The sequence below is a fragment of the Rattus norvegicus genome, chromosome 10, assembly GCF_036323735.1.
Source record: "Rattus norvegicus strain BN/NHsdMcwi chromosome 10, GRCr8, whole genome shotgun sequence".
NCBI lineage: Eukaryota > Metazoa > Chordata > Mammalia > Rodentia > Muridae > Rattus > Rattus norvegicus.
The window spans coordinates 5,516,693-5,537,809 of record NC_086028.1 but is presented as its reverse complement, the minus strand read 5'-3'; the positions used below and the strand labels follow the sequence as shown (position 1 = coordinate 5,537,809).

Below are 21,117 nucleotides of genomic sequence, written 5' to 3'. Positions count from 1 at the left end.
AAACTCAACTCCCACGGTGGAGGGCACAGGAATCCCTGCCGTGCTCTCACTTGCATCTTCCTCTCTCTATTGTATTTTGTTTCCTGTTGTGAGAGTGGTTTTTGCAGCTCTGGTTATGCTTCCCAGTTCTTACATGCTACCAGTGACATCACCCCCAGCCTACAATGGAGGGGTGTTTGTTTGTTTCTTTGTTTCTTCGATTTGTAGACAAGGCTGGCCTTGAACTCACTATACAGCCAAGGCTGGCCATGAACTCCTGATCCTCCTTCCTCTGTCGCCTAAGGGCGGGGATCGTGGCCTGTTCCACCACACCTGTCTGATGGTTTCTAAGTGAGGTTTTAGAGCTGCATAAAGGCCGTCAGGAGTTCTCTCCACAGCTCCCGTAGGTTTCCATTAGTCAGAATTTGGGAGCTTCCACTGTAATCCACTCTTTTTCAGCTGGACCGTGAGAGCTACTTCATGAACACAGTGTTTTCTTTCTTTTGAATTATTTCTGTAGGAGAAGTTCCCAGAAGCAGAATTTCTGGTTCAAAGGGTATGGATTTTTTTTTTTTTTAAACGTCTCTAACATCACCACCTAGCTTTCTCTCTGGGCCAGGCTCACATCCAACTGCTTCAACCCTGTTTTCAGGATAACTTACTTTCACAGTGGTTTCCACAGCCGTGGTGGGCTTCTAACCTGAGTGACTGTCACCTAAATCCAGCAGCTTGAAAATATGGCAAGGAAGCTGGCAGAGGTGACCTGAGTACTTGATCCAGGGCCACCCTCATTTGCATGCACCCCACCCTGGAGCTGTAGACCAGACATCCAGGAGTTCCACTCTCTCTCAGCCCCAGCTGGAGCTGAGCTGCAGCCTCCAGACCTTCTCTTCCAAAGCCTCTGTACGACCGGGTTTCTAATACTGAATATGAGTGCGGTTTGCTTCCAAACTCATAGAAGCTATGAAATGGAAGTTTCTTCCTATTAGAGCACGTCACCTGTCTTCCCTTTGAAATTTGGTCTCCTAGGTTCCAAGATCTGAAACAGTCATTACTTCTTATTACTTTTGGCTGTGAATTTAAAATTTTGTGTCTTGAGTTAGCAAAGAAAAGAAGAGTGCTTGATAAAACCTTGGGTCCCAAGCCCTGACTCCTTTGGAGGTCAAGGGCTGTGGTCAGAAGAACCACATGCATGGAGAGCCAGCCTAACAGCCCTGGCTTCCGTCTCTCTGCTTGTCAGATGGGAACCATATAGGGTCATTAGAGGTCCAAATGGCAGGTGGCTGGGCATGGGGCTACACACCTTTATTCCCAGCACTCAGTGGAGGAGGGGGTGTGCAGACGTAGTCAAGTCTCTGAGTTTTAGGCCAGCCTGGTCTACTGAATGAGGCCCAAGACAGCTTGGGCTACACAAAGAATCCCTGGAAAGAGTGGGGATGGGAGGAAAGCCCATGGCTATGAGTGCTGAGAGGGGGCTGCTAATATCTTCAGGGTGGTGGCATGGAGTGACCATGGGGCAGGACATCATGCATGCCAGCCCCTCCCACTGCCTTGGGAACCTACTTTTGCCCTATGGGACTCACCTCTTTATGTTCTTAAACATGGTCTTCTTTTGTATGTGACTTTCCCACAAGAGTTGATATTTTAAATGGTACTATATACGGTTTATTTTCTATTTTATAGTTTAAATGACTTTATTTTTATTTGTATTCCTGGAAATATCTTCATTCAGCATTTGCAGAGCAAAAGCAGATGTTTTACCAAAAAGCCTACATTAAGAGCCAAATTCCAATTCATAGATTCCTTGGAAAGCCTCAGCCTTCCAAGGGATAGGCTATAGAAAGCAGCATGTGTTTCTGTTTTCTCCTCTCAGCCATGCCTCTGCTGGGGGTCTTTGCCTTCAGAACCCTGAGAGCAATACCGTCATACATCTTGCCCATGGCATGGCACCATGGGCTGACTGGGACATGGATGACTCCTTTTTCCTTCTCCTCATCCCTAAAGTTGAAATTACTAACTGAGAGCTCTGGCTGCCATATAGTCCTGTGACAGCTCTCCCCACCTCAGATCTTATTGCCGTCCTCTCTGGACTGGCACAGGGATTGCATTGTGTCAATGTGTGCCTGATGTCACAGAGGCTCGGCTCCTTAGCAGCTGTGCGGGCCAAGCTCACTCTGCCCCGTCAGCACCTCTAGCTATAGTCTTAAATCTACAATATGAACCCCTGAACCAGCCCACAATAGGTGCTCATGAGATAGGAGCTCTTCATTTGTTTTTGTTTTGTTTTAATAGAACCATTCCTCTGTTTCTTCTGGTTGGTGTAGTCTAGACTTTAACATCTGCTAAGGACATTCAGGTTGGGTCCTTATGCCTCCCCACCATTACTGTAGGAAAAGCTGCCTTTGTCCTGTAGTCCCTGTTTATTCAGAAGGCTGTTCCTTCAGATGAGGTCAGGGCAGTAGAGTACTTTCAAAGTCTCTGTATGATGAGTCTGCTCAAGGCAGGATCAGGGCTTTGTTAGCTAATCAGAGATACTCATTGCCTGAGCCACTCAGATGCAATGACCACCAGTCCTTTGAAGGCAGGCATTTGTTCCTTCTCTTTTCCTGAAAGTTCCTTACTAGATAAAGGGTTTCTTCCCTCTATGTAAGCTAAGACAGTCACCATCTTTGCCACAAACAGGAATTCACCTGTGTGAAGTCACAGCAGTTTGCCCTGGCATTCCTTATGTTGGTAGTGGTATCTATCAAGGACCTGTGTGACCACCCCTTACTGCAGACCTGTGCTGGCTGTGCCCTCTAGCCTTGTCTTGGGACTATGCATAACCAGAGAGCTCAGGATTACTATGCCTTGTTTACCATGCAGGGATTGAGGGGCAGTGCTAACCTTGTCTGTGTGCTCTGGAGCTGTGTTCCCCAATGTCAGAAGGAAGCCTAGGGTATCCTCACCTGTGGCTTGCACTGTGCTTCTGGGCTTTCTGTTGGTGGCAAGCTTGTTTCTGGAACTTAAGGGCTGCTTTTGCACAGATGTTTCTGGTAGTTGGTGTCCCTGGCCTTTTCTCTGTTCTCAGGACATGCCTGGTAGCCACACTGGATGCTGACAGACCTTTTTCATGGGTCAGGAATGTTTGCGCTGACAAGCTGTTTCTGCCCCTGAGATGAGCTGGAAGAGCCTGAGGAGCTCACAGGACATTGTTGTCCATTGGCTAAGCATCAGCTCACCTCTCTGTCACACTCCTCCTCCTAAGGCCCAGTCCAAGAGGCAGGAGTTGAGATGAGAGTTGGACCGAAAGCTGACATGCATGCTACTCTCCCGTCTTGTGCCCACATTTATTGGATAAGACTGGCACACAAGCTGGTGTTGATTGCTGTCTCCCAGCCCCACTAGCTCAGTCAGAGGGACAAGGAAGTTGTGGCCCTTCTGTTAGGCAGCACTCCTCACACCCCTGGCTATTTGCTGGCTGTGGAGTGGGCAAGCAAGCAGTCAGGAGATGTGGGTTAAAGGTCATATGACCCTTGAGGACAGGTCCTGGCAAATGGCAGGTACCCAGTGAAGTGACCCAGGCTTCAACCCTTTGGGGACTGAAGCAGGCCCCTGAAGTATCATGACAGCTCCAGGCCCCAGTGCTTCAAGGCTGGCCTGTTCTGTCCTCTCATTCCTTTCTATTTAACCAAGAATCACCATGCAATGCCTTCATGCAGGCACCTCTCCAACATCCCTAAAATGTCACTGTCCTCTGCTCTCTGCTCTATCCAGGCCATCCGGGTATTCTTCATGCTGCGATCCCTGTCACTGCAGCTGCGAGGGGAACCTGAGACCCAGTTGCCACTGACTCGAGAGGAGGACCTGATCAAAACAGACGATGTCTTGGATCTGAGTGAGTTGGCCATCTTGTCTCGTACCAGTGGGCCAGGGGATACAGGTTTTGCTCTGTCAAGTCAGTCACGTGCTGTGGTGTGGGAGTGTGCAGCCTGCAGTCTGCACTCGTTGACCCAGGATGGTGCAGAAGGGCAGTGCTGAGCAGCTGAAGGGCCAGTGAGGGTGGGCCTCACTGACATGAGAGTAGCATGGCCTTTCTGATGTTATGGATTAAAGGGTTTCTGTCTGAGTCCAGGGGAAAAAAAGATTCTCTTGATGCCAAAAGGAAGCCTGTGAAAAACAAGCCATCAAAATGAAAAGACACAACAAAACCAAAGCCAATCACCGGTGTTTAGGTAAGAATGAGGGCTTTGCAAATCAGAAAAGCACATGTTCAGCCTATAACCTTGAAATATGCATTGCCCATTGTCTAAGAGAGGGTTTCTATTGCTGTGATAAAACAAGACCAAAACCAACTTAGGTTTATTCAGCTTACACTTCCACATCACAGTCTGTCATCAGAAGTCAGGGCAGGAACGGAAGCCATGGAGGATGCTGTTGTTGTCTTATTCCTCGTGGCTGTGCAGTCTGCTTCTTTTGTACCCCAGAGTCACCTGCCACAGCACCACCACAGTGAGCTTGGCCTTCCCAATTGAGCCATTAATCAAAAGAGTGCCCAACAGGCAGGACCACAAGCCCATCTCATGAGTGAGGGCATTTTCTCAATTAAGGTTCTCTCTTCCCAAAAGACCATATCCTGTGTCAAGTTGATAAAAACAAACAAAACAAATAACGAGGACATCATCATTCATTGCTTCAAAATTCCCCTCTGCAACATAAGACAAAATAACATTTTTATTTTATTTTATTTTATTTTATTTTATTTTATTTTATTTTATGTTTGAGATAGGGTATCTCTGAACAGACCAGGCTGGCCTGGAACTTGAGATTGCCTTGCCTCATTTCCAAAGTGCTGGGATCACAAGTATGTGTCTCTGTGACAAGTTAATAACTGAGACTTGAAAGAGACTGGTACTCCCAGAGCTCTTCTCATACTTGTATGGCTTTGTCTTCCCTCCATGTACCATGCCCACTAAAGGACATGGGGTTTCTGTACGGTAGAGCATTCTGGTACATTAGGAGTCTGTTTTTTTAAAAAAAAAAAAATCTATGTTTGCTGGTGTTAATTATGTGTGTATGTCCAGGAAATGGGGTGGGGGTGATGAATGCAGGTGTCCTGGAGGCCAGAGGCTGATATCAGATCCCCTGGAGTTAGAGTCATGAGCCACCCTGTGGTGCTGACAACCAAAGCTAGGTCCTCTGTAAGAGCAGCTAGACACTTAACTGCTGAGCCATCTCCCCAGCTCCGTGTGGGAAGTCTTTTAAGAAACAGAAAGGCCAAAACAGCCTGATAGTGGGAAAAGAGAGGGGCTGGGTAATAGTTTGGGGGAGGCCAGGAGTCTTGAGACAAGTCTGGGTCTGGATGCTGTGCCAGTCAGAGGAAAGCTGTCACTGCCATCTCTTGACTCGGCTTCCCTGGCTCCCCATCTAGTAGGAAGATGGCCACCCTCAGCCCCAGCTGAGTAGCCCTCACAGAAATAACTATAAAACTGAAGAGTAGGCTTTCAGTATCCCAGATTGGACAACAGAGCTTTCCCTCAAACCATGCAGTTGTCAGAGGAACAGCAGGAACCTTTGCCAAGGACACAGGGTTAGCTTTAGACCTAAGTGTGAGGATGGAGAGAGACCCAAAGAGGAGGGATACGGGCAAGGCACACAGGAGCAGCAGGGACTGCTCTGTAGTCCTGCTGTTTGAAACCATCTTTCAGAGGCATGATTTACATATAATAAATAATTCCAGCCTTCAGAGAGTGTGTGTGTGTGTGTGTGTGTGTGTGTGTGTGTGTGTCCCTCTGTAAAATGGGGGTTGTTGCTATGAGGTAGTGGCACATGCCTTTAATCCCGACGCAACAGCACTCTTTTAATCCCAGGCAGAGGCAGGCAGATCTCTGTGAGTTCAAGGCCACTCTGATCTACAGATTGAGTTCTAAGACAGCCAGGGCTACACAAAAAAACCCCGACCCCACCCCATCTCAAAAAAAAAAAAAAAAGAAAATGTAGTTGCAGGTAGAGGACTCTGGAAAGCTTTTCTTAGCATATAAGGCTCTGGCCTCCACCTTACTATTAGAGGAGGAAAAGGCAGAGAGAGAAGCAGCCGTCTTGTTTGGTGACTGGATGAAAGATGGCAAGAAAGCCACAGCCACACACCTAGCCTGAGCAGCTCGTAGCTCACACACCAGAGAACCCTACCTGCTCGGCCGGTGGCCCAGCGTGGGGCCTCTCTCACCGAGGGACAAGAGGCAGGAGAGCACCTCGCTGACTCGTTCCTCTGCTGCCATTTCTCGTGTTTGTGCTTTCATCTCCCCTTGTGTTGGGGAAAGAAAGAAATTATGACCCTCTTTGCCTGTCTCCTTTGACCCTTCACCCTGAAAAGGAGCTGTAGTGATTTCTGTAAGGCTAGAATTGATCGAGTTGGCCAGAGAGAGTCAGGACCAGGCTTTCTCTGATTTGATCCATGCAGAGAGGGCGACAGCTCCCTTCAATTTTACATCCGTGAAATGGAATTAAATTTTATGCTGGGAATTCACATTCCTTCTCTCCTTCCCCTAGGAAGGGCCCCGCTGAAATAAAGGTTAAAAGTATTTCACTTATCAATTTTAATTGATTAGTTGCTAGTTGAGATCACTTAACTGAGCCTTATGGTAGTTGGCCATTAAGAAAGTAATGGCTGGCTGGCTTTACCCTGCCAGATTGCAAATTATGTCTTTTGCTAAAGAGCATGATATTCAGAAAACTCAGAACAGTAGGGATTTTAAAACCTGGCGCTACCATGTTGTCAGCTGCAGCTACTGCTGCTGCTGCTGTTGGTTTGGTTGGTTGTTTAAAATTATTTTGGTGATTGCAATGTTGAAGAAGATCATCACACTTGAAAGTACACAGATTTCTATAAAGCTGACCCTGGAATGAGTGGATGACAGCTGAGTGATTGGAAGCCTGGTGTCTTTCTGTCTTCATGCCAAGCTTAGACACTGATCTAAAGAGAGAGGTTTGGGATTGGTGCACTTTAATCTCCCATGATAAGGTCTGATAGGCTTAAAGAAATGCAGACTTTACATAGCAGGAAACATGACATAACAAGTATTTGTTGAGCTCATTGTACTGATAAGAAACACAGCCTTAGAGAGCACTAGCAGCCAGAGGAGAGTCGGCTGAACAGGACTGGGTCTTTGGTCCTGTATGGCGGGAATCACATTTGTTTTTTGGTTTTTTTTTTGTTGTTTGTTTTTTTTTTTTTTTTTTCGGAGCTGGGGACCGAACCCAGAGCCTTGCTCTTCCTAGGTAATCGCTCTACCACTGAGCTAAATCCCCAGCCCCCGGGAATCACATTAAGATGCCTACCACCCCAGTACACAAAGATGTGGTTACACTCTGGGTCTGTTCTGAAACCTGTCTTTGTTCTTCTGAATAGGAGGCTGGCATAGGGCAGAGGTCATGAGCTGTTCTCTGTGTCTGCTGAGTGAAGGAGGGAGAGAACAGAGGAGGAAAGAGACTTTCATTCAGGGAACAGCATTTTGGCTCACCAACCTCTAGGCCTCAGCCTCATCATTACTGGGTTTGTCTCGTCTGCCCACATCTTTGCTTTTGCAATATGCCTGCACCTAGCACACATTGTCATGACTTTTCCAACCCTCTCTAGCAAATAAGGACTCTTGTTAGTTGAATGAGTAGCCACTGTTCTGCAAACCCCAAGACTCTAGGGTACAGGTTGGTGTTTGGAGTTAGAGGTGGAACTGCATTCCTCTGCTCTCAGCTTGGCCTACTGATGTCCTAGGCAGCCCCTGGTAAAGCCAGAAGCCACCCGCTGTGACCTACAACCACAGTAGTATATGTGGTGCACCAACTTACAGTCCCGCTTTTTTGTTTATGCGAGACAGGGTCTCATTCAGGTCTCACTCGAGGTGGCCTGAAATCCACCCTGCAGTCACTGCTGGTATTTGAACTCCTGGCAGTTCCTCGGTCTTAGATACTTAAGTGCCAGGATGATAGGTTTGAGCCACTATACCCCATGTATTCTGACTTTCAGAATTCATCCATGAAGTCCATTCAGTGAAGATCTGGTTAATGAGGACATTCATCTTTTCAGGTGTTAACTAATACATGCTATATGTCAGGCAGAGAACTAGAAGCTGGAGTCTGATGCTGTCATAGTAGGACATGCTCAGAGCAATGCTGGCATAATGACAATGGTGGGGAGCCTATTTAGGAGGGAGACAGCTCCCAGACATGCCAGTAGCACAAGTGTCCTAGGCAACTCACGTTCAGGGTCAGTGTTTTGTGAGGGACTGGCAGAGATATAGATTGACTTGAGGATCTAGCTTCGGACAGTTCACATGGTGGGGTGACTCAGCAGGTCATCAGGATGGACAGGCCCTGTAGAGGGGCCAGGTCCCTACAGCAGGTGAGAGCCACAGTGAGAGAGCCCAGAGAGATGTGTGTGGCTATTGGGACCCCACCTCAGCCCTCCACAGCCACTATGGTTCTGTACATGGTTCATAGAATTCAGAGTGAGGGGATCAGAGCCTAGATCCTGTTCTGTGGGGCTTGGGCTGTACAGAACCACCCCCAGTCATGGGAAATTCCACCTTCACCTGGTGGAGCCCTGTGGCAGCTTGTTAGAGCCTCAGGAGACAGGCCTGAGCATGCAGACCTCAGCCTGGGAGCGCAGGGCTCCTGAGGTGAGGTGAAGGTGTGCTCCCCAGGCTGGGGCTGGAAAGTGTCATCCTCCTGCAGACTCTAGCGTTCCAGGACTCACGGCAGCATCAGCAAAACAGTACTAGACTACACTTCTCAGGACAGGATGGCAAACTTCTGGTTTTTAAGCCAAGACTCCCCCCCACCCCCCACCCGCCCGCAAAGCACTATGGCTGGGCACAGTAGTGTGCCCCTCATCCCAGCTGCTTGGAACGCTGAGGCAGAAAGACGGCTTAAACCGAGAAGTCAAAACCAGCCTGGGCAGTATGGGGAACCTCTGTCCTAGGGGAGGGTTGGTGTTGATTGTTTTAATTCAGAAGTACTTATGAAGTGTTATTTCACAAAGGGTACTGTAACTATCAGGAAGGTAGAGTGTGCTCACAGGAAAGGGAGTATCTAGGAAACACCCATCTGCTGTGCCTTGCCAGGTGGAGGAGCAGACATGTAAGCAGGAAGTAGGCTTTCCACGCTCCCAGGCTCAGGAGGAGGAGGTGCCCACCAGAGCATCGCAAAACACGAGCTAGATGGTGGCTCTGCCAAGTGCTTTGAGAGCAGGTACCAGCTGCTCTGGCTGGAGGCTGCACGTGGATGTGGGTGCAGGAAAGGGCCCTGCGGCCATAGAGAGAGAGGCTGGAGAGGAAGCCTCACAGGCCCTGTGGGCAGAGCAAGAGTAGAGTTTATCCTCGGGTAATACAGCAAGGCTTTATAAAGCTGGCTGACTTGATTGTGTCTCAGAAAGCCTCTCCAGCCTCAGGATGGAGAGTTGCTTTGTGGGTCAAAAGGTACAACAGGGAGGAGGCCCAGCCCGCAGAACTTTTCTAAAGAACCCAGAACTGAGATCTATAGGATGCTGTCCACTCATGGCTCACATGCTGGTGTGTGCCAGCAGAAGTATCCTTACACTCTGCTCCATCCCCTGTCTTGTCTGTGGTCTGGGTGCAGAGGTCCATTATTGCACAAATGCCAGTCTCATTGGGTCCCACACAGGGGGGGACTGTTTTATTTGCCCTCATGTCTTGGCCCAACAGGCTGCTTTGGCCCTTCCCCCTCCCTTCCTGACTGCTTGTTTGAGAGACTGACTGGCAGTATGGAAGAAGCTTCATGTCCCAGGACAATGCAGACAAGTCCTTCTCTGCTCCCTCCCAGCTATATGGCCTTAAAACAGATTGATTCTGCTGTCTGAGCCTCAGCTCCCTTGTAGGTAAAGTGAGAGCAGTGCTGCTCTCCTCGCAAGATTGTTAGAAGGGCGTTGCAGACACTGCTCTTTAGGCAGACAGTCCCACTAATACAGTCTGACAAATGGACAGATGTTAGCACGAAGATTTCCTGTTAGGTACCAAATTTCAAAGGCAGAAATTTCACTGTAGAAACCTAACTTCCTATTCCTTTGGAGTCTCAGAAATCTGGCCATGTGGAGTCTGTATCTTCCTACCAGAAAGCTGTTGCCACCCCTTTTTGTATGAGGACACCCTTGTCCCCAGCCATGAGCATCTCCTAGCCTGTGTGTTCCCAGCAGCAGCCCTACAGAGCACTGGATCCATCTTCCTACAGAGCCAGCCATTAGCCTTCTCATCTGAGTCGTTCATATGCCATCTGGCTGGCTGCTACTTTGCACTCCTCTCTGTCTCTCTGTCTCTGTCTCTGTCTCTGTCTCTGTCTCTCTCTCTCTCTCTCTCTCTCACTTCCCTCCTCCTCCCTCCCCTCCCCGCCTCTCTCATGATCCGTGTGCATTAGTCAGTGTCCCCAGCTCTTCCTGCCAGTGTCTGTGGTCACCTCAGAGCAGAAGGCTCCACTCCAGCACCTGGGTTTGTGCTGCTATTGTCTTTCACCTGGATTGCTTCAGTCCACCTCTTGTCAGTCATTTGCTTATCCCTTGGGGCCTGTAGTTTTCTGTGTGTAATGGCTGCCTGTCAAAACCAAAGTCAGATTCTGGCCTTCCATCCCACTCTGAACAACAAGCAGAGCCTCAGTGACCCTCAAAGCCCAGCACCTTTGGCACCAGCTGTCTCCTGCTCCTCTTTAGACAGAGCTGGTTCATTCCATCATCAGCACCCTACCCCAAGCCTAACTTGTTTCCCAGAACAACCATGCTACAACTCAGTAAAGACCCAGCGAAGTTGTGTGTCACACTGTCCTCAGTTTCTTGATCTGTGTTTGAGATCCAACCGAAGTCCCACTTTTTATTTTTTGTTTACTGGTGGATATGAATATAACAATGAAGGTTGTTATGTGTTTTAGTGATGCTGGGTTTTGAACCCTGGGCCTTGCACAGTAGAGGTTAGTGTTCATTTGACCACTGAGCTATGCCCCAGCCTTCTGTGAATGTCATGAGAGACCTTGCAGAGGGTCCTGTCCCGTGCCCCTCCACCCTGCCATGTTTCAGCAGTTCCCCCTCTGCTGTTTTCTCTAGTCCATTTGCAGAGAGCTCTTAAGCCCATTGAGCATGCCTGACTGGACTCGTCTGACTGCCTGGAGATTCATTTCCAGAAAAAGTATCAAGAAGCTCCCCAAGCAGGTTATGTGGTTTGATTATAAGTCTGAAAATGTGAACTCATTGATTTGTCTTGCAAAGCCAATGACCATTTTGCAATTCTGTCAGTTCTCGAAAATTCTCTATTTGCTTATTTTGCTGATGACCCAGGCATGATGATATGCTTTATACTGGTAAAAATGAAAAAAATAACACAAGCAACAAGCACAATGAAAGGCAGAGAGAGGGTGCGATGTCCTGGAAGGTAGCAGCCTGAGCTTTCAGCATGGTAAGTACCATGCTGGATTGAGCTCAGCAAAGAGCGTTTGCCGAGCGTGTAGAAGGTTCCCAAATTCATTCTCAAAACTGCAAAAAGTAATTAATATACAAAATAACCTTATTGAAAGTGAGAATGATCGTTAGCATGTGAGGCCCTAGATTCAATCCCCAGTACCACAAAGCAATGAATGAATGATAGTGAAAGCCAAGTGTGGTGCCATATGATCTCAGTGACTCAAGAAGCTAAGGCAGAATTGTTAATTCAAGGTCAGCCCTGGTCCACAAAATAAGTAATCAAAGTATCAAAGAAGATGATTCCACACAAGGGATACAAGGATACTAATCTGAGATTCCAGCAACTAAAGACACCTGGCAGCCATCACCATTCATACTTGATTAAGAAAATTTGAAAGTGGGTTCATCATACTACTCGTGGACCTAAGTTCCATTCTCCGTACTCAAACCAGGTGCCACCCAACTGTTTGTAACTCTGGCTCCAATGGTCATGTGTCTCAGCCTCAGAGGGCATCTGCACTCACAACCCCATGCAAAGGCACACACCTACATATAATTGGAAACAACTTTTAAAATCTTTAAATTGTTGCTTTAAATAAAGGATCCCTTTTTTTAAAAAAGATATATTTATGTGAATACACTGTAGCTGTCTTCAGACACAGCAGAAGAGGGTATCAGATCCCACTACAGATGGTTGCTGGGAATTGAACTCAGGACCTCTGGAAGAGCACTTGGTGCTCTTAACCACTGAGCCATCTCTCCAGCCCAAGGACCCCTTTTGACAAGTAGTTCATGAGAAGCTGTGATTGAATAAGGTGTTTCCTGGGTGTGATGATGTCTTGTGGCTGTGTGCGAGTGTGTCCTTGTTCTCAAAGAGGAAACCCCTTGTGTGTAGGAGTAAGTGGTGCTCTGGGGTGAGTCAGAAAACAGCAGTGTGTGCTGTTGAGAACATGAGGGCAGAGACATGAGGCACAGACAGCCAAGTGTTCCACCTGCCAAGGGAGCGACGGGCACACGTGTGCTTATTGTAGCCATCTTCACCTTCTTCTGTAAGGTCAAAAATGTTAAAATAAGAATGTAAGAGAGTGGGTTTGGGGATTTAGCTCAGTGGTAGAGCGCTTGCCTAGGAAGCACAAGGCCCTGGGTTCGGTCCCCAGCTCCGAAAAAAAGAACCAAAAAAAAAAAAAAAAAAAAAAAAGAATGTAAGAGAGTGGTGAGATGGCGATCCGCCCTTTAAATTGTACCATTTAATAAACGTGTGTGCTGTATTCAGAGCCCAGGGACTTGAGGCTTAGGAAAGCCTGGGGGATGTGTTCTGGCGTGTGATGCTGGGCTATTAGTTCCTACCTATAAACCTTTTCCTCCTTGGCAAACTGAGCTTAACAGTGCCCGCTTCTACATTCTGTAGGGTAAAAGAAAGATTTCGTTGGAAATCCTCAGCCTGGTATACAGTGGGCACAGACTTTGGGAATAGACACAGTAAGCATTCATGTCCTGCCTACGTGCTGTGCAGTGAAGATTCTGGAATTTTGGTTACTTTAAAAACCACAGAAATATTTTAAGAATATGGTTTCATTTTATCCCCAGGTGTAGGAATGTGGGGCTGCTTCAAACTGTCCTCAGCAGCTGAATATGATTTGCCTCATGCTCTCTCAGAAGCATGGTTTTGCCAGCTGTAGATAGTTTCTGTGATTGTGTGACATTTGGAATTGAGGAAACTTCTGAGAGGGTATAATAATGCCAGAGCCCCAAGACGGGATTGGTCTTTCTGGGGGGTTGGTTGTGGTTTCATAGTAGTTGTGCTCAAAGAAGAAACAAAAGGAAAGAAATTAGATTCTGGGATATCTCTCTCTCTCTCTCTCTCTCTCTCTCTCTCTCTCTCTCTCTCTCTCTCTCTCTCTCTCTCTCTCTCTCTCCTTCTTTCTCTCCTAGCTAGTAACGGGATAAAATCGGGCAGGGGTAAAAAGGGTAGGAAAATAGCAACCCACAAAGTAGCAAAGACCAGACACAATGCTAAGAGCTGAGCTAAGTCCCTTGCTCTCTAGAAGAGCCTTGAGAGATCTGAGAAAGCATGGAGTCATGAGTGTCTCTGTCAAAGGCACACACTGAACAATGACAGAAGCCACACAGGCTTATTAGCGAGGAACAAGGTGCCTGCTGGCTTGAATAGAATCACTGAGACCACAGTGGGAGCTCAGGTCAGTCCTCCAGGCTGCAGCCCTAGAGAAGTCATTTATTCAGTGTCAGATGAGAGTAGTGACATTGTTAACATGAAACCCAGGAGGCATGTATACCTAGTATCTAGGGGACTGTGGTTTGTGTACACAGCAGCTAGGGGACTGTGGTTTGTGTACACAGCAGCTAGGGCACTGTGGTTTGTGTATACAGCAGCTAGGAGACTGTGGTTTGTATACACAGCAGCTAGGGCACTGTGGTTTGGTGGCTCTTATGCCCACTCTCCTTGGCCTACTCTTGCTTGTTAAAGAAAGCACAGCCCACACAGGCTTTCTTGATAAAACACTCTAATGGGTATCCCTACCCAGCACCTGGTATGACAGATGGACTTGAGTTGTTCCTGAGCCTTCCCTTCCAGTCCCATGGTCAGAGGCTTACTACAGCCTTGCAGCTGTACCCTTCACCTCCCCAATCAAGCCTCTACACCTCTTCCCTACCCAAGTCTGTCATGTTACACTGGCCCCAAGATTTCCCTGTGCCTCCCCTGCCCATGTTGGGACATGTCTGTGTCTACCTGACCATATGCTGTGTGTGGGCTGACTGCCCATTTCTGTTCTGTTCCTGAATCAGCAGCATCTAGCCCCACTCCTTAAGCACACCTCAGATAAATTTGCACATCCCGCTGAGTTGGTGTTTCCTGGGGCCTTGCACAGCGCCTGTCACACAGTAGGTTCTCAGAAAGGCTTGCAGAATTGTGGCAGCTCAGGCTTTAGCAGCAGTTTATGTAGAGGCATGAGAGTTTTATTAACACAACAGTGGCATTTCCAAAGGTTGTCTCTCATTGGGAGCCAATGGATGGCAAGTTACAGACTGACATTTGGTCCTAGCTATATACAGTATAGAACAGTAAGTTTCCTATTGGCACACATCCTAATCTAGAGAAATACCTCAAGAATCTTATACCCTCCATGATAGTTTCTTTAAAATGTGGATTGTTTCTATTTTATCAGTTGAGTGGCCCCAAACCATTTTGCTTTTCTGTGGGCTAAAATCAGTATTTTTCTCTTTCCACTCTCTCTCTCTCTTTCATTCCTCTTTTAACTTTCCTTCCTCACTCCATTCTTCCCTCCCTTTTCCTTCGTTTTTATTGTGCTTTGAAACTGAGCCTCTGAACTGGGTAGATGAGGGGAAGGAAAACAGATTAGAATTAAACCCATGCTCTGAGGAAGTGGAGACCCAGGATTAGTGCCATTCCCCTCCTTATGAATTAGGCTTCTCCTCTTTATACTTGATGAATGATGTTGCTGGCCGCTTTTCAGAAATGAAGTCGAAATGTGGAGAAATGAATCTGTATCTTATAAACTGACTGGAAATGCGATTACAGTACAGCTGTCGGTTCTGTTCAAGTGGAAAATGTCTAAGTAAATCCAATCGCAGTGCTATTGGGCTCTTTTAAAACAGGGTGATGTAGCTGTTTCCTGCGTATTGATTATTTGATTGGTACCTGTCTGCTGGACCTTTTTTTTCTCCCAGTAGCACTCATTGATGTGGTTTAATGTATATTCCTGTAATCTTTCCCTGTTTTATAAACTTACAATCATAATTGAGCTACATTAGAGAGACATGTTCTGCTGAGATCACAAGGTCACCTAACGACTGTGCCCTCTTTCGTTGGCTACAGATTGAAGTGGGCCTAGGACAATTCTGACCAAGACAAAAGCAAGGAGGCTGCAGGCTTTCCAGACTACAGCCTGTGCATGGGAGGAGGCACTGCCTGAGGGAGGTTGGCTTCGAGGTTCTGCTCTTCTCTCTCTGTAAAATCACTGTATCTGCAGAAGACTGCAGCTTGAAGCTATTTTTCAGAACCTCATCTGTGCTGTACATTCAAACATGAGCTACAATGGGCTCTCAAACAGGAGGGAAGTTGACCATGGGAACTGAGGCCCATGGAGCTGTGTGGGTTCTGAACACCTGTACTGGCAGGGGCCAGATGCCTCTGTTTCTAATGCCTATCATATTCCATGACCTTTCTACCTCAGACTCCTGTGGCTCATCTCCTGTGCAGCTGCGCAGAGAGTAATATGTTATCTGTCAGAACTGAGCAGTCATGGCCTGGCTTCACTGAGCCTAGTCTATAGGTGTCAGCCAAGACGCCCTCAGATTTGACAGGCCAGAAAGCTGGCTTCAGGTCTTTCCCAAGTGCATCTCCCCATAAAGCCCTTTGCTGACGCTCCTTGTTTAGGCTGAATCCCCTGAGTAACCTTGCCTCCTCTGTCTCTCATCTCTGCCCAAAGTGCTCAGGAAATTGACCAGTTTAGCTATTCCATGGTATCCTAGTATCTGACCCTTCTTACTATCTGCAGCCCCTCCACATTTACTGTAACTCAGAGCACGGGCCTTTGAGGGAGCGAGCAGCTCCTTTTCATCCCCACAGCAGATATCAGAAGTTTTGTGGTCACCGGCTTTCTGTTTTGGAGTCTTTATCTGCACTTGCAGCACACTGTCCTTTATAATGCTGCCTAGACATCCACAGCTCTGTAATGCTGGCCCTTGAGCCACACTCTGCCTTGTGTTGCTGATCGCTGAAGCCAGCCTCCTTGACACCATCTGGCTCACAGGAGAAAGAGACAGCAGTGAGAGCTACCATAGGAAATAGGAATCTATAGGAAACCCGGGTTAAGGTTATCGGTGAGTTTCAAGATATCCCTGGTTCTAGTCTGCTCAGTGATGCTCTCTGGGGCTGTGCCCACACAGGACTCTAGACCCTGTGGCTGCCTCTGCCCACTATGTGGCCTACCTTCCCCGTCTGACCCAACAAGAGCGGAATCACACAAGGTCTAGTGACTACCACTAGAGGACTGGCTTCTGGCCCTGATATCTCATCAACCACAAAACACCCAAAATAAATCTCTAGGGATACTGAAGCAGCAGCATATACCATGACCTTTAAGTCAGGAGAGGGAGGGCCGCCTCCACATGTCTCGCTCTTCTGGGGAAGCCACCTGCCACTTTCCCCAGCATCTAGCTTGCTAACTGGTCCCAGTCTGCTTTTAGCTGTCTTCATTCTCCTAGCCACTCCAGCCCCATGGGGAAGAGTGGAGTGGAGGAGTCAGACTGCTCCTCTTCCTATATTCTTCTTGGCAGAGGGCTTCTGTTAAGAGTAGGCAAAGTACTTAGAAGTGTTGCCTGCCAGGACTCTAAATACATACCAAGTGGGGGAGACCATGGAATAGCTGCTAGAATCTGTCAAAGAGTAAAGAATGGGTGTCCTCACAAGACGTAAAGGTGAGGCTCTCTGACATCTCGGTGACCAGTGTAACAAGTAGCCAGCACAGTAGATGGTCTGGACCAAGTTTTCAAGAGAATGTCAAATGTTTCTTGCTCTACTAAGTGTTTAAGAAGTATCTACAGAGCTGGGACTCAGGTGGTAGGGTGCCTCGCATGAACAAAGCCTCCCCTGACCTCTACGGTCAGTCCCCATCCTCCTGCCTCTCCTGAGTGCCCCACTCAGAGCTCAGGGCTACTTTCAGAGAAACCAACCCACGATGTACCCAATAGCTTTCTCTGAGCATACCCTCAGACCTTGGGAAAGGGAGGCAGGACAGTCATGACATGAATCCATGTCTGAGACTTGAGACCAAGAGAAATATACAGAATACTGAGCTTGGAATACGTCAATGCTTAAATTGTCACTTCTACTTTTATTTGCCTGGGAATAGAAGTAACTATTGGTTTTCCACAGTGTCCTAGTGTGCAGAGCTGCTGTGGAGAATGGAGTCTACCCCTGACCTGTCAGCCAGGGTAGGGCAGGTGGAGGGAGGGAGGGACGGAGTGAGGGAGGAAGGAAGGGAGGTAGGGAGGCTGACTGTCGGTTCTGAGTTAGACAGAGCTGCAGAGGACCCTTAGCCAGAGCTGACTCTTACCATCACCTGTAACTTTAAAGCTCTGAGCCAAGCCTCTTTCACTTGCTCTGGAGCAAAGCCTGGCATCTGAATGCCTTCTAGAGCATTCCATCACATAACGAGTATTAGGAACCATGGTATTAGGCAGAGTGAGGAAGGTTCTAGAACCTAGCACTTAAGTCTTCACTTCCTCTATGAATCCTACTTCCCCCTGGAAGCTCTCCTTCCCTACTTGCCAATCAGCCAAATGTCAGCAAAGAAATGACAGGGCATGAAGCAGCAGCTATGTCTGTCTAGCTCCTGAAACTGGCTTCAGGGTGAGGAAGACACTCAGTATAACTCCTCATTGTGTGATGAAGCTCAGTGAGGTTGACATCCTAACCACAAGACTGCAGCAGTCCCTGTCCCTAAGCACTCCTCAGAGGAGGGGGCGGGCTTTCATGGTGGCTGCAGCATGACTTTCCCTTCCTGGAAGAAGCCCTGAGCACTGTGAGGGGACACTGAGGAGAGGTAGGAGACGGTATGCTTCTGCTGTCCAGCTGCTCTAACTGGGTATGGACAGCTGGCCAGCCCTGTAACAGTCAGCCGGTCCCTTTTCTCTCCCCATTGTGACGGCTTGTGTGCACTTGGGTTTATATAAAGTAACCACACAGCTTGCCTGTCATGTTCAAGTCCACTAGCCTCACCAAAGGCCTCAGGTGCCTTTTCTGACAGAGAAGAGTTATGGAGACATGTTCCTGCTCAGACCCCTGGTCCCATATGTGAGCCCTTAGCCAGTACTGAACCCAAAGAGCTCTGCAGCCCCATCCGTGAGTCCTCCCTCAGGCAAGCTGAGCTTTGCCTTGACTAAAATCTTTTGACCCGGTTCCTCAGGAGGTTCCTTCCACAGTTCACAGCTGTCTGCAGCATGGAAACCCCAGCCTGCCCCTAACTCATCTGCCTCCTGAGCCAGTACCAGGCCTGAAGACAGCCTGCTCAGTTTCAGACACAGTCGTGAGAATGCTCCAGGAGCTAACAGACTATCCAGGCCAGAGTCAGACAACCAGACCGGGGAGAGTCAACTACTGGAAGGCCTGAGCTGGCCTCTCCTGGTTCTCACAGCTTCTCCAAATCATTTGCTTATAATTAAAAATTAAAAGTTCCCTTCCCCTCCTTCAGTCTACCTCCCAGTCTCCACCATTTTGTATCCCAGCTTAGACAAACCTTTCTTTCCCTCCCTGCCAAATCTTCATGCCGAACACACATACCCACAATTCCCTGGATCTTAATACATCCAAGTTATCGCCTGCATTCGTCTTTTTTTTTTTTTCATTGCCCAGAGCCAGCCCTTTGCATTTTATAATATGCTTTGCATTTTTCTAAATGCAGCTGGGGTTTTCCAGAGCTTTGCAAAGCCAGGAAATAAAGCATGTCATTTAAATGACTCCTGTTAACCTTTAGCCTTTAGGTGGCTTCTCATAAAACTCAATTCTCTCCCAGCTCTGCTTTGCATTCTCCAATGTGGGAGCCTGGTGACGAGCCTTCAGCTTTCTCTATTTGCTTCCCTTGGTGTCTCCCTCCTCATTCCCTATACTAGACTCTCAGAGAAGTCAGAGGCAGAAATGTGAGCCTCAAGATGTACACAGCAGGAGATTTTGAGCTGGATTTATGTGGCCCTATTACTGGTATTTCCTGAGCTCTCCCAGGCCCCTGGCTCCAGCTGCTTCCTTTCCTATCATCTTGCTGTGTGAAACAGTAATGATCACAAATACCACCTAGTTACACTCTCCTAGGCCACTGCTAGCAGTGTTTCATTCAGCTTAACTCCTTGAGCCCTCACAGGCTGGCCGTGTAATCCCAGTTATCCTCCCCTTTTACAACTGAGTGTGCTAAAACAGAGCTCAGTGTTCAGCAGCCTGCTTAGTGGCATGCTGTGCTAGGAGAGGGGAGGCAGCACTCAACACAAATCAGCACAGCACTTGGACCCGGAGCTCTGGACTAGGACACCCTCGGCCCATCCTCTCTGCTCATGCACTAGTGAGCCACTCATCCATCATTGGCTAAGTAGTAGCTCAGCCCAACCCTCCTTTAGGCAGGTGGTGGTATCCAGCAAGGATACCTAAGATGGGTTTGGATGCTCCAATAAAGATGGGGAATGGTGCGTTGAGCCTTTGCCAGGGAAGAGAACAAGAACAGATTGAGAGCCTAAGCTGTTGAGTCCAGTATATTCTGATGATTGTTTACCAGGCAGGCAGCCCAGGTGAGGACCTACAAGCAGTGAGCCACCCAAAGTCAAGTCTCAAAGATACGGGGCTAGTGACACTTGTCCAGACCAGAATACCAGGTGGTGTGTATTGGATTCTGGTGGCTGCTCTTTCATGTATGCAAAATTGGGTGCCCTACAGCTCTGAGGTACCAAGAACAGTGTGAGCCTCACTAGGCTTAAATCCCACCATGGTTTCTTTCTGAGAGCATTAGGAGAGAACCTGACCTCTTTCCTTGCCTAGATCCTAGAGTCTACTCCTCCATCTTCAGAGCCAGCAATGGAGGCTTTTCTCTTTCTAAGACCTTCTGCCCTGATCTTCTTACTCTTTAAGGATTTCTTCTAATTATATTGGACTACTTGAGCAATCCCAAAAGTTTTTAATTTACTCACACTTGTGAAGTCCGATTTGAAGATTCCATATTCTCAAGTTCCACAAAATAGAACATGGGCATCTTTCCATTGCTCCATTCAGCTGGAGTATGGAAACTGACCGCTTTCCAGACTGGAGAGGATAGCAGAGGCTCTTGTTACATCCTCCACCAAGGAGCCCCTGAGAATGGACGGCAGATAAGCAAACAAGTATAATTAGCTGTGAGATGCTCAAGGGTTATGTGACTTTGACTTCAGCTCAACCAGGCCTTTGACAGATGAACCCTTACTGGACTGAGTCCTGTCAGCAGGCTCTCAGGTCTCGGAAACAGCCAGAGCCTTTAGTCTAGACTCCTCTGTTTTGAATTTGCAGTTACAAGTTTTCTCTTAGCTCCTTTCCACCACCGCATTCTCTTTGGGAGTCTTTGGCCTACCTTGGTCTTAGCCACGCAGCCCCACCTTGCCTTTTTGTCGTCTTTGTCACCCTGCCCGTGGTCCCTACTGCTCAGCTGCTTCCTGTGACCAGGGCTCTTTCAGGCAGCTCCTCTCACTTTTCCCAAAACCCCACTTACCTGTTTGCCCTAAAAGGCTAGAATCTTATCTCCATGGCCATCAGCCTCTCAGACCAGACAGCTCAGATCTTCCAGCTGCAGGGCTGGCCACCACTGTTTTTCCCATGCCCTCAGATCTAGTCCAGAATTCTTGAGGCAGAGCTCAGTGGGACTTTGCAAGCTGAAATGAGGCAGGAAGAATTTTAACCAAAGCCCAAGTTGGGTTTCAAAAGGGTCCTTTATCCAGGAAAGGATTAGAGTTCCAGTCATTCATGAGTCTGCTGCAAAATGTTAGTGTCTGACTCAAGTGGTCAGAATTTAAAATGAAATCAAACCTGGCAGAGCATTTTGGTTTTTGTTTCTCAAGAAATGAGAACATTGTTGACCATGATAACGCATTCTGATTTAGGCCTTAAGTGTATGTACACAAATAGAAAATTTACCAAGGTTTATAAACATGCT

The 21,117-nt window shown here is 47.8% G+C and overlaps 1 protein-coding gene and 1 long non-coding RNA gene across 15 annotated transcripts in view; one reads left to right on the top strand and one right to left on the bottom strand.

The window, feature by feature from the left end:
- The window catches only part of Clec16a (C-type lectin domain containing 16A), a 196,522-nt gene that overhangs the window by 93,437 nt on the left and 81,968 nt on the right, over window positions 1-21,117 (top strand). For all 14 annotated transcript variants that reach the window (XM_063268510.1, XM_063268511.1, XM_008767506.4 and 11 more), the window contains one exon: window positions 3,736-3,856. In XM_063268510.1, the coding sequence (XP_063124580.1) occupies window positions 3,736-3,856 (121 nt within the window). The remainder of the gene's footprint in view (window positions 1-3,735; window positions 3,857-21,117) is intronic.
- On the bottom strand, window positions 4,289-20,933 carry LOC120095021 (uncharacterized). The gene is made up of 3 exons (XR_005489995.2): window positions 20,677-20,933; window positions 20,126-20,285; window positions 4,289-4,594 (listed from the first exon to the last, which is right to left on the bottom strand). It is a non-coding gene; the product is annotated as an uncharacterized LOC120095021 (long non-coding RNA).